The sequence below is a fragment of the Littorina saxatilis genome, linkage group LG4, assembly GCF_037325665.1.
Source record: "Littorina saxatilis isolate snail1 linkage group LG4, US_GU_Lsax_2.0, whole genome shotgun sequence".
NCBI classification, from domain to species: domain Eukaryota; kingdom Metazoa; phylum Mollusca; class Gastropoda; order Littorinimorpha; family Littorinidae; genus Littorina; species Littorina saxatilis.
The window spans coordinates 61,970,612-61,983,710 of NC_090248.1; the positions used below are offsets into that span (position 1 = coordinate 61,970,612).

The 13,099-nt window shown below is 48.9% G+C and overlaps 1 protein-coding gene across 3 annotated transcripts in view; it reads right to left on the reverse strand.

Annotated features, from left to right (window-relative positions):
- LOC138965301 (uncharacterized) overlaps window positions 1–13,099 on the reverse strand; it is a 148,853-nt gene that overhangs the window by 11,908 nt on the left and 123,846 nt on the right. For all 3 annotated transcript variants that reach the window (XM_070337428.1, XM_070337427.1, XM_070337426.1), the window contains 7 exons: window positions 11,135–11,214; window positions 9,656–9,920; window positions 9,341–9,519; window positions 8,590–8,770; window positions 8,055–8,228; window positions 7,317–7,442; window positions 6,181–6,335 (listed from right to left, as the gene is read on the reverse strand). In XM_070337428.1, coding sequence (XP_070193529.1) covers window positions 6,181–6,335; window positions 7,317–7,442; window positions 8,055–8,228; window positions 8,590–8,770; window positions 9,341–9,519; window positions 9,656–9,920; window positions 11,135–11,214 — 1,160 coding nt within the window. The remainder of the gene's footprint in view (window positions 1–6,180; window positions 6,336–7,316; window positions 7,443–8,054; window positions 8,229–8,589; window positions 8,771–9,340; window positions 9,520–9,655; window positions 9,921–11,134; window positions 11,215–13,099) is intronic.

The window sequence follows — 13,099 nt, forward strand, 5'->3', positions numbered from 1 at the left end:
AAAGGGAAGCAACCCCAACACCAAAACGAAAGTGAAAGTAGCTTTGGTAATGGGCCAGCACACTGGGAGTTACCTCCCATACGGGTGTGTGCCACGTCACTTCCTCTAGGAACACGTGCCTATTCTCATACGGCTTTAAAAAACTTAAAACCATACGCGGGGCAGGTGGGAGGGAATACAGTATGTGATTCGGGTAAGTATATTAATTAAATGAAAATTTATCTAGGAAATTTTCCATTAAATAACATATTCTTACTCCGAATCACATTAGCAGATAACATCAACAAGGCGGTGGGCTAGAAATGAATCAAAACTCACCATCAAGTTCTGGACAGGAACTGACCTGCTGCTATGAGAGCTGGAAGGCCTCTGGAGCCATCCTGTCGAAGAGCCGAGACGTCCCGAAGATAAAAGTTTATGAAAACATCTTCAGAACGCCAAAACGCAATTGTCAGCACCTCCTCTAGACATCTGGAGCGCAGTACTGCCAGAGAGGATGCCCACGCCCTCATTTCATGGGCTCGGGCCGAGTCAAGTGGCAAGGAGGGCATGACCCCCCCCCCCTCTTTGTGTGACTCCACTCATAAGCTTGCTTAATGAGCGAGGACACCCACCGGGCCAACGATACCTTCGACAAATTTTACTCGCGCCTAGAAAAGGGCGAGATAAACAGCAACTTCTGAGAACTAGACCGAAACGGCTGAGTCCGGGCTAAGTACAGACGAAGAGCCCTCACAGGGCAATTGACCGAATCAAGGTCATCCGGGGCCAACGCGCTGATCAGAGCCTTGACTCTAACCAGCGGAGAGGCCTGCCCCGGAGACTGATTCTTGGCCAGGAAATCGGGCCGGAAACGCAAAGATGCGGAACCGTCCGACTAAAAGGAGATATCTCCAGGCTGACCCGACAGGGCGTGGACCTTGCTACCCCGTCGGGCCGTTGCCAACAAAAGAAGAACCAGCGCTTTGCGAGTGACATTGAACAGAATGGCCTCGCTCAAAGGCTCAAAATCCGTAGAACGTAGGAATTCCAGGATTAAAAACAAGTCCCACTTGGGAGCGGGCAAACGAGCTTTCGCTTCCTTAAGAGCAGCCCTTTTAATGACTGCAGCTATAACGCCCCCGACTCGAACAGACCGACCGATCTGCTTAAGAGTCGCCGAGATAGCGAAGCGCCGGACCCTCAACGAGGAGCCTGAGGCGCCCTGCGAAGACATGAAAGAGAGGCGGTTGGCGACCTGAATATAGCGCGGAGCCACCGAACTCACCCCTGTAGATGAACACCAGGCAGTCCATGCCTTCCAGTGGGAAGCATAAACTGACGAGGTGGACGCTCTATGCGAGCGAGCCACCAAGTCCAGACGGATGGAAGCCATCAGGAGAGGCAAAGTGGAGCAAATCTGAGCTTGGAGCTTGTCCACCCTTCTCTGAGAAGGCTGGACAGTCCACGCGACCGTGTCGAAAGACATCCCCAGATAAGTGAATGTCTGTGACGGGGTCAGCTCCGACTTTCCCTGGTTGATCGAGAACCCCAACAAGTTGGATTCTCGAAGAACCATCAGGGTATCCTGCGAACAGCCGCTCTGGGACTGGTTCATGATGAATCAGTCGTCCAGATAAGCCCGCAGGCGGATACCCTAGGACCTCACCAGTGCACAGACCTGTCTCACCACCATGGTGAAAATCCATGGTGCGAGGGACAGCCCGAAAGGGAGTGCGCGAAACTGGTAGATTTGATCTCCCCACCGGAAACAAAGCCATTTCCGGTCGGCCGGATGCGTAAGAATGAAAGTATGCGTCCGTGAGATCGATCGAGGTCACCCAGTCTCCTGGGCGGAGAGAGTCTCGGACCGAGGCTGGCGTCTCCATCTTGACTTTTATCTCACTCAAGAAAGTGTTGAGGAGAGATAAATCCAACACGGGACGCCGTCCTCCTGACGCTTTGGGAACGGCGAAAAGACGCCCTTAAATCCCAGGGAGCTATGGACCCGAACTCTCTCCACCGCGCCCTTCTGCTCCAGGGAGGCAATTTCCGACTGCAAGACGGAACATGCTTCCTGCGAGAAGATGGGCTTGAACCGCGGTGGCACTCGGGTAAGAGGCGCCTTTTCCTCCCGCCAGAGCAGGCGGAAGCCCGATCTCACCACTCCCACAATCCATTGGCTGTCTACTACCGACATCCAACGAGAAAGCGCACGGGAGGGGCCTCCCGCCATCACCAAGGTGGAAGGCGGGAGGGGGTGAGATCGGGAGCGCTTCATTGGGGGTGTGGCTTACTCCCAGAGCCGCCACACCCCCTCCCCGATGCCGTACTCTTCTTCCTGCCACGAGCGACCGGCAGAGCCTGCCGCTTCTGAGCTGGCTTGAGGTTCGACAATGTCTGAGCCTGCTTTTGCTTAGAAGGCTTAGACTGTTTCACCCCCTGCAGAGTGAAGTCGAGGAACTGACTGTCCTTGTTCGACTGAATCTCCTTCTGTCTGGCATCCATTGCCAGAGAACAGAAGCGAGATTCCTCTGAGACCGGGGAGACTCTCAAGGTCTCCCTAGAAGCCAGCTCCGTGAACTGGGACTGCGAGAGGAAGAGATCCCTCCTACAGAGGACCGCTTGGGTGTACTGTAGAGAGGAAAGACTCAATTGTTCCTCATTGACCTTGGCCAAGGCGGTAAAAAGCGCAGAGACATCGTCCGCATTTTGTTCTTCACTGAGAGTGAAAGGAACCAGTGAATCGATCAATGCCCGATACAGAGTCCGAACAAGAGTCTCCGCAACGGAGGACAGTTCGATCTGCCGACGTCCAACCTCCTCAGCAGAGAGGAGGGAAGCCTCAGAAACCGGCAGAACCAGATCATGCTTGATCGGTTTAGCCAGAAGAGGCAGCAATTCCCGGGGAACCGGAAGGGTAGCCCTAGGGAGTGCAAAAGACGCCAGCCAGCTCTGGCTCTGAGTGGGCAAGCTAAGCTTCCTATTGCCCGTAGGCACAAAGGAAGAGGCTTGAGAAGCCGACGCCACCCACTGCTGAGCTGATTCCGGAACTGGACCAAAAGGAAGCAGTAACGGAACAGGCACTGGCCGAATACCACTCCCCGCATGTGCTGGACGAACCAGCGAATGCGAAAGTTGGTAAGCCACTGACGGAGACTCGGCGAACCGGAAGAAAGAAACATCTTCCTGTGCCGGCCGGAAGTCCGCCATGGCCGAAGGAACGAACGGAGCGGAAGAGTCCGCAGCCACCACCCCTTCGGGGAAAAAAAACGAGACGCTACTTCCGCCGCGATGTCAAGAACAGACTTGAGCTTCGACGGAAACACGCCCCGAGAATCCTCGTTGACCACTGATGGAGCATCAGAATAGTCACACAAGGAACCATGACCAAAACCACCAGTTCCGGAAGCAGAAGCATGCCCTGGCAAACCGGAAACCGGAATGCCTGTGCACGAACATTATCCTGCAACCCAGAACCTTGTGAAGGTAAGGGTAGGCAGGACGACCATCCGTAAAAACCGGAGCTGGATGAGCTGACGTCACTCCCCCATCCGAGTGGAGTGATGCCTGCTCAAGCCTAGGCACTAAATGGCCGGAAGGCGTACGCTGGAATCCACCCTCTGAAATCCGGAAGGAAGCACCAGAAGAGGAAGCAGCGTGTCCGGCCGAAACCGGAAGTGTAGTCGACGAAACCGCGCAATGCGGAATTGAAGGTTGACTTCGTGATCCGGAAGGACCGGAAGTCAGTGAAAACTCCATACTGCCGCAGCCGCCGTAGCGTGCCTGCGTGGACGGATCATCACCTCTGGCGAGTGCCGGTAGTGCAGCCGACAGAACCGCGCAATGCGGAAGCGAAGGCTGCACTGAAACCAAAAACACCAGTTCCGGAAGCAGAAGCATGCCCTGGCAAACCGGAAACCGGAAATGCCTGTGCACGAACATCATCCTGCAGCCCAGAACCTTGTGAAGGTAAAGGGTAGGCAGGACGACTATCCGGAAAAACCGGAGCTGGATGAGCTGACGTCACTCCCCCATCAGAGTGGAGTGATGCCTGCTCAAGCCTAGGCACTAACAGGCCGGAAGGCGTACGCTGGAATCCACCCACTGGTATCCGGAAGGAAGCACCAGAAGAGGAAGCAGCGTGTCCGGCCGAAACCGGAAGTGTAGCCGTCGGAAACCGCGCAATGCGGAAGTGAAGGCTGCACTGGTTGACTTCGTGATCCGGAAGGACCGGAAGTCAGTGAATACTCCATCCTGCCGCAGCCGCCGTAGCGTGCCTGCGTGGACGGATCATCACTTCCGGCGAGTGCCGGTAGTGTAGCCGACGGAACCGCGCAATGCGGAAACGAAGGCTGCACTGGTTGACTTCGCGATCCGGAAGGACCGGAAGTCAGTGAATACTCCATCCTGCCGCGACCGCCGTAGCGTGCCGGAGCGGACGGATCATCACTTCCGGCAAGTGCCGGAAATGCGGCAGCCGAAACCGACTGCCGCCGCTGTTCGATCAAATCCGGGGCCTCGTAGGTTATCGCCGGAAATGAAAGATCAGCATGGTATCGGTCGTGACCCGAAGCGAAAGAGCTGTCTCCCGAGAGAGAACGTCCAGGCGCCTCACGAGGGCTATCGGACCAGCTCTGCTTACCAGCCGCAGCTGAAGAGGGAGGACGCTGCTCCACACCGGAAATGGAAGGCAAAGACACGGAAGCCAACGCCCGGACGTCACTGCCAGATGCCGGAAACGCCAAACAACTGGCGACGGAACGCTGGAACTCTGCCTGCACCAAGCTGCGGATTTCTGGAACCAGTGTCTAAAACAGAAAGGAACCAACGCACCCTGCACAGGTGCTAACAACGGGGCCGAAGTCTCCGTAGTAGAGAACCGGAGCAGACGTAACAGTAGCGCTAGGCGCCGCAAAAGATAGCAGAAGTAGTAACAGCGCAAGGCGCCGAAATAGGTACAGACAACAAAGTGCTACGTTCTTGGTCTGTACAAGTAAAACTGCTTAAGAAGAAGCCTAAGGCTTAAATTTCCCCTTGGGGTCCGACTTGCCACAGCGCTTGTCTGAATCAGACATGCTGTCAAATCCATGTAAACAACACGAAAACATTTTACTGAACGTAAGTCTAAACGACTGAAAACTCAGTAAAAACACACACTTTCGCGTCAACAAATTACGATAGCTACACTTGCCTAACAAAAACAGAGGCACGTAGAGCTACAAACAAAGTCACACGAGCTAGTAAACTAACTCACACAACAAAATGGCGAAACACGCAAGTAACTGACACACAAGTCAACAACACGTGGCAACGCGAAAAAATTTACTGACACGTAAGTCTAAACGACTGAAAACACAGTAAACACACACTCTTTCGCGTTGACAAAATACAATAGCTAAACTTGCCCCACAAAAACAGAGGCACGTAGAGCTACAAACAAAGTCACACGAGCTAGAAAACTAACTCACACAACAAAATGGCGAAACACGCAAGTCACTGACACGCCAGTCAACAACACGTGGCAACGCGAAAAAATTTACTGAAACGTAAGTCTAAACGACTGAAAACACAGTAAACACACACACTTTCGCGTCAACAAAATACTATAGCTGCACTTGCCCAACACAGAAAGGGGCACGCAGAGCTACGAGCAAAGTCATACGAGCTAGCTAACTAACTCACACAACAAAATGGCGAAACACGCAAGTCACTGACACACAAGTCCGCAAAAAACGGACAACGTACAGTAACGAAAACAGCACAAACAACCAACAACAAACGGGAACGAGCTCACCAAACTGTAGGCAAGGCGAGCAGAAAAGCTGGGTAACGTGGCCGGCGGGTGTCACTCAAACACACAAGGTCAGCCACAGAGCGTCAAAAAGTGAACCGTCCTCTCCGAGGTGAAAAAGACGTATGAGAATAGGCACGTGTTCCTAGAGGAAGTGACGTGGCACACACCCGTATGGGAGGTAACTCCCAGTGTGCTGGCCCATTACCAAAGCTACTTTCACTTTCGTTTTGGTGTTGGGGTTGCTTCCCTTTAAAATTTTTAGCCGGGTAAGCGTTTTTCAGTGATAAGCATCTCAGGTGACTCAATGCTAATGTGATTCGGAGTAAGAATATGTTATTTAATACATATGTGTGCATGTAAATGCATGTGCATGTGTGGGAATACTACAGACTAGTTTTCCCCACCTGTCGCGCTTGTTGGCTAGGTCACAGGTGAGTTTCTCCAGCTGCCGTCTCTCCTCCAGTCCCACCACCGTCACACTGATCTGGGGAGGGTCCGGGGACACCGAGGGCATCATGCGGATCGGGTCCGACCGCACGATCTCGCCCGTGCCATACAGCTGCAACCGTAGGTAAACAAATCAAACAAACAGTAAGTCAACCAGTCAGTATTTCACTCGCTCAATCAGCTAACACAGGATCAATTCAAACGAACGTGAAAAATCCGCAAACCAATCAGTATTTCACTCGCTCTAACAGCTAACGCAGGATCGATTCGAACAAATGTGAAAAAGTAGAGAAGAGAGACCATGGTGTTGTTTTCCTTTAATATCATTTTGAACAGTGCCAGTCACTCTGCCCAGTGTTACAACCTAATGTGTGCATCACATCCTGATCAGGAGACCCCTATACAATCCTTCTCGTCGTCTTGAGAAAGTTATATAGGTGTTCACAAATCCTTCGTCTCTGTTAGAACCCATTGTTTTTCCCACAAAATCCAATGGTTCCAATACAAACCAAATCCACAGGACACCCTGAGAGCCGAAAGGATGTTATTTACATACTACAGAACCAAAAGATAACCAAAAAAGTTTAAGTATGGCCAGAGTTTGCATTAACAAAACAATACTTTATGGCACGCGTTGCTGGACCTTAATCAGTGGACCTCACTGGACACCACGGAAGGCATTGGGGTGAAGTGCAGGTCAATACATTTGCAGCCTCGAGGACGTCAAGCATCACAAGCACAGAAAGGCCCGGGTAGCTCAGTTGAAAGAGCACTGGACTTGTGAACCGAGGGTCTAAGGTTCAAATCCCGGGCGGGACGGACACGGGTCAGCTTTATGTGCAGACTCAGAGACAGTATCCATGTTCCACCCCTGTGTCACCACTTTGGCACGTAAAAGACCTCGGTCATTCTGCCATAAGTGCAGGTGGCTGATTAACACTAAACACGCATACACCTGGGTAGCGCGACTCTGTTGCTGCTAGCTTTCCAATGGGAGGAAGCGACCCTAGTTTCCCAGCGTTGAGACAATAAAGTAATGAAAATGAAAAATGAAGAGAAAAAAAGGTGTTGTGACGATAGTGTGGGTACATACGTGTGTCTCGAGGTAGACCATGTAGTTGCCTTTCTTGAGGTGTTTGAACTCGGCCTCACAGGTGTCGGGGTGGATGGGCCCCACACTCTGAACCAGCTTCTCCGTGTCCTCCTCCACACAGCACAGCTACACAACACGCAACACAGGGTCATCATGTTCATATCACAACACAGATGTTGAGGTGGATGGGCCCCATGCACTGAACCAGCTTCTCCGTGTCCTCGACACAGCACAGCTACACAACACGCAACAGAAGGTCATCATTTTTGTGTCATAGTAACATAGCACAGCTACAACACGCAACTCAAGGTCATCATCTCCGTGTCATAGTAACATAGACTTGTGTGTGTACAGAGAACACAACACAACCCTATCATTTTTGTGTTGTAGTTATATCGGCTTGTAGGTATAGACAACATGCAATACAAGGCCATCCTTTTTGTGTCAAAGTATCATAAAACCTGCATGTACACAGGCTGGATGTTATGAAGACAATGTGGCTTGCAGAACAAACAAATGAAATGTTGCACACATACTGACATGCAGACACGTACAACAACACAGACGAACACACGTACAAGAGAAGCATACTCACAACTTCTCCTTCGAAATTGCAGACATCCGAAATAAAAACATTTTTGTATTAAAAAGAAACTCAAACAACTCAATGCCAACATGCGCATTATTCCCCAGATCTATTGAATCTCCGCACACTCAGCGGCATGCGAGGTGACTGACCTTGAAGTGTTTGACCTTGACGCCGTCAGTGAGGTGGGGTGTGGTCCAGGCGACGCGGAGAGCAGAGCTGCTGGCGGAGGGGATGCGACGTACCTGGGGGGCCACACTACCTGGCCAGGTGAGCACTAACTGCTCCGACGGCTTGCTGTTCAGGCTGTCACCTGCTGTCAGGGCCTGAAACACAAAACAATTAAAAATAAAGACACAAATCAATCAACCAACCAATCATCCGACCAACTCATCAGTCAATCCATCCATCGACCAGTCAAAGGAATCAATCAATGTATCAATAACAAAATCTGTCTCCTGAAAGCTTATAAGAGATCACTGTTAGGAGAAACATCTGCCACCTCAACCCCTCCCCCCTCTCCCTCCAAAGCCCAATGAGTCTGAAAATATAAAAGTTACCTGGACTTGGAAGGAGTACTCCTGGCTCCTCTTGCCCTGAGTCAACCATTTGATACATACTGTCTGTATGCATGTATAGCACCCCCCCCCCCCCCCAACCCAATGAGTGTGGAGGTGAGTGAGTTACCTGGACTTGGAATGAGTATTCCTGGCACCACTTGCCCTGCGTGAAGGTGTAGCTGAGAGAGTCTGCGCTGAGGACGGCCTCCACGATGCCGTTGACGTAGACCTTGTAGCCGGTGATGAGAGCGTCGCCGTACGTCGTCGGCTTCTCCCACTGGATGGCGATGTAGCGGAAGTTGCACGCTCTGTGAAAGCGTGAAACAGTTTGGTGAAAGGATCTGGGTGTAAACGTCAAGAACACAAACAAACACTTCATAGTGTCACACAAGTTACTTAATTCCCTCTTGGGGCTCCTTCTCTTTTCAGACCTACATTCCTCGGATTTTAGGTCTTACAAGATAGGTACCACTGTATCCCAAAGTGTGCCTTCAGGATATACAGTGGTACCCCCCTTTTCAGAATCTGAGAAATTCAAGTCTTAAAAAGGAGGAAGTCTTTAAATGGAGTCCAATTTACAGAGGATATGAACAGAACATCTGAAAAGGCAAAGTCTTAAAAGGGAGGAGATCTTAACACTGATTGCCACAGAACTGTGGATATAGTGTTCAACTTTTACTGAGCCTGGGCCACCCACAGACCCATTTTAACCAGCTCCACTCAAAACTCCACTCACTGAACTTAAAACATACAAAAAGACCAAGTTGATGAATTGGACAAAGAGAAAGAAGAGCAACACATCAGCAATTAATACTTGACTCGTGAAAATGACAGTGTCTTCACCAGAGCGTGAAACACACGACTGTTGACATCACTACCTGACGGAGAGCACAGGGGAATCAGGCGGGGCGGAGGTTTGAACCGTCAGCTGTTTGGATTTCTCCAGGATCTTTCCGTCCTCGCTGTAGGCCACGAGACGCACAAAGTGAGTCGTCCCGGGAAGGCACTTGTTGATGACACAGCAGATGTCTTTGGGCGACAGCCGCACCTCTCGTTGCTAGAAGGCAGAGGAAAATATCACACAATGACAGTCTGTAAATATCACACAAGGACAGTCTGTAAATATCACACAAGGACAGTCTGTAACGGCATCTTTGTATGTGCTTTAAGGGGCAAATAAATAAATCACTTACAGCTGGTTGGGCCACACTGCTCCACTGGATCTTGTAGAAGGCCACCTCCTGGTTCTCGAAGTAACCCGACCAGTCCAGGTGGACGCCAGAGTCCGTTACTCCCGTCACCTTGAGGGGAAGGTCAAGGTCGTTGTCCTGGTTATCATCCAGGGTGAGGTCGTGGGTCACGGGCCCCTCCCCGGTGTAGATGGTGAGCTGGTTTGACTTGGGTGAGTCCTGGTAGTCGGGGTCTGAGCTGAGGGCCACCAGGTTGAGCCGGTACAACCTGAAACACAGTGTTATCATGGTACACTTGGTCTGTCGGAACACAGAGTTACAGTCTCTCTAGGAGCCATGTTTCATACTTGTCACCTAAAAGTGGTACAGTGAAGACCTCTTTTCAACACCCCAAGATGAAATTGTGCAGACAGACCTACCGACATAGAGACAGACAGACCTAAAAAGAAAGAGACAGAGAGACAAAGAGACCGACAGACCTGCTGACAGAGAGAGAAAGAGACAGAGAGACAAAGAGACAGACAGACCTGCTGACAGAGAGAGAAAGAGACAGAGAGACAAAGAGACAGAGAGACAAAGAGACCGACAGACCTGCTGACAGAGAGAGAAAGAGACAGAGAGACAAAGAGACCGACAGACCTGCTGACAGAGAGAGAAAGAGACAGAGAGACAAAGAGACAGACAGACCTGCTGACAGAGAGAGAAAGAGACAGAGAGACAAAGAGACAGAGAGACAAAGAGACCGACAGACCTGCTGACAGAGAGAGAAAGAGACAGAGAGAGAAAGAGACAGAGAGACAATTAAGAGACCGACAGACCTGCTGACAGAGAGAGAAAGAGACAGAGAGACAAAGAGACAGACAGACCTGCTGACAGAGAGAGAAAGAGACAGAGAGACAAAGTGACCGACAGACCTGCTGACAGAGAGAGAAAGAGACAGAGAGACAAAGAGACAGACAGACCTGCTGACAGAGAGAGAAAGAGACAGAGAGACAAAGTGACCGACAGACCTGCTGACAGAGAGAGAAAGAGACAGAGAGACAAAGAGACAGACAGACCTGCTGACAGAGAGAGAAAGAGACAGAGAGAGAAAGACAGAGAGACAGACAGACAGACCTGCTGACAGAGAGAGAAAGAGACAGAGAGACAAAGAGACAGACAGACCTGCTGACAGAGAGAGAAAGAGACAGAGAGAGAAAGACAGAGAGACAGACAGACAGACCTGCAGACAGAGAGAAAGAGACAGAGAGACCTACAGACATAGAGACAAAGAGACAGACGGACAGACAGACCAAGAGATAGAGAGAAAAAGAGACAGACGGACAGACAGACAGAGAGACCCAGAGAGAAAGAGAGAGACAGACAGACGGACAGACAGACAGACCTAAACACAAAGAGAGAAATAGACAGACAGACCTAGAGACAGAGAGAGCAAAAGACCTAGAGACAAAGAGACATGGAGAGAAAGAGAGAAATACTGACTTGTTGTTCCTGCAGGGGATGACAGCCTTTCTGTGAGAGCTGCTCAGTTCGTTGCCCACCTTCTTGTCGTTCATGAACACCTGGCACAAAATACACAGTCAGTCACCTGTCACCTCAAAGCTCTTACATTATAAGCAGTTCACAGTTCAAACAAGGGCAAGATATTGTACAGCATATTTGGAGATAAAATTGGAAAATTGGTTTGAGGAGTGCTGTACAAGTCCATGAGAGAAAACGTGCTTCTTCACAAAGCAAAACCAGGACTGCAGACTGCAGACTGTTTTTTGGGGGTCCAAGATGTCTTCGCGATATAGCCGAATTTACAATACAGTGGACCACCATATAGTGGAATACCCCTGTACAAATATTCCTTTTGTATCTTAACTAAAAGCACCACTCACATTTTTATCATTTTCATAACTTTATTGTCCCATCCCTGGGAGATTCAGGTGTGACATGGATACAGAGTGTGAGTCTGCACATAGAGTGAACCTTGAAGCAGCTCAGCCCAGATTCAAACCCACGAGGGGCCCGTCACCCACAAACCTATGGCATTCCGTTTGTCAAATAATTATTTGGATACTTTTTCATGTTTTTTTCACCAGTTTTAGCTAAATAATCATTATTTAGAAGCTCATGTGCTAAATAAGTAATTGTTTATAAACAATGTAAAACAATTCTAAATATTTTTTTGTTTACGTAAACAATTCATTATTTACCTAAACAATTCATTGTTTACGTAAATAATTCATTGTTTACGTAAATAATGATTTATTTACGTAAACAATATATTATTTAGACTTATATTACATTGTTTATAAAGAATCAGCAATGTTGCTAAATAAATCATTATTTACGTAAACAATGAATTATTTACGTAAACAATGAATTGTTTAGGGAAAGCAGTTTTCATTATTTAGGGGAATCAAGAATTGACTTCTAAGCTTCATTTTTTTTCTTTGTGTATATACTATAATTCAATACAAGGTATCTCCAAACATTATTTATCAGAAAATGTTCGTAAATTTGTTTATTTTACAAGCTGAAATTGCCGTACGAAAAGAACTGAATGCAAAAACAAACAAAAGGTCAAGGTCATAACCGGGAGTGTTTAGTGTTTGCATTCTCTCCCTTGAAGTTGTTGAAAAAAAGTTTTCCGTCCTAAGTTTTCTGTTCTGTCTCAACAAAAACTTTCTCTTTCCATTTCTCTTACTGCATGATTACACTTTTTTTTATCTGTAGGTTACACAACACAACACAACTTGGTATGAGCTCTGACGCGATGACGTCACACAGTCGTGTGCAGAGTTGTCCGGCCTTGCCTCTGGCATTCCGGCGGAACTCGCGAGAAGGCAACACGCGAAATCTGCACTCTGAATCTTCCGCATTTATCGACATGGTCTCTAGTTGTAGTGTTAAACATTGCCATAACAGACAAGATAGAGATAGGGACAGAAGATTCTTTTCTGTTCCATTTGTTGTCAACGGAAAGGGCAAAGAGACAAGGGATTTGACTGCACGACGCGGGCGAGAATGGTTGGCACAGCTTCAGCTGAAGAATTTCAACTTTGAATCAACAGCTAGGAGATACGTGTGCTCTGATCATTTTGTCAATGGTAAGTACTCATGCTTTTGTTCACCTGCCTTGGTTAGTCTGTGTTTTATGCAAGCTGTGTTGTGATGGTAGTGTGCAGACAGTCGGTCAGTCCTGCACCGAGTGCAGTCTATGACTGAGTGAGTCAGTCTTACACTTACTCTCAGTATAACAACTTATCATGGTTGCCCAAAACCATGACTTGTGAGAAGGTGTGAAATACTTGGATTTGATAATCAGAATTTATTTGAACACTAAATGGTCATTGTTGATACAACTTTATAGTTCAGTTTTAAAGGGTAGATCTGTGTCTAGATTTACTCATTCATTTTGTTTGGGTGACTTATTTTTAAAATAACTCCCAAGGCCTA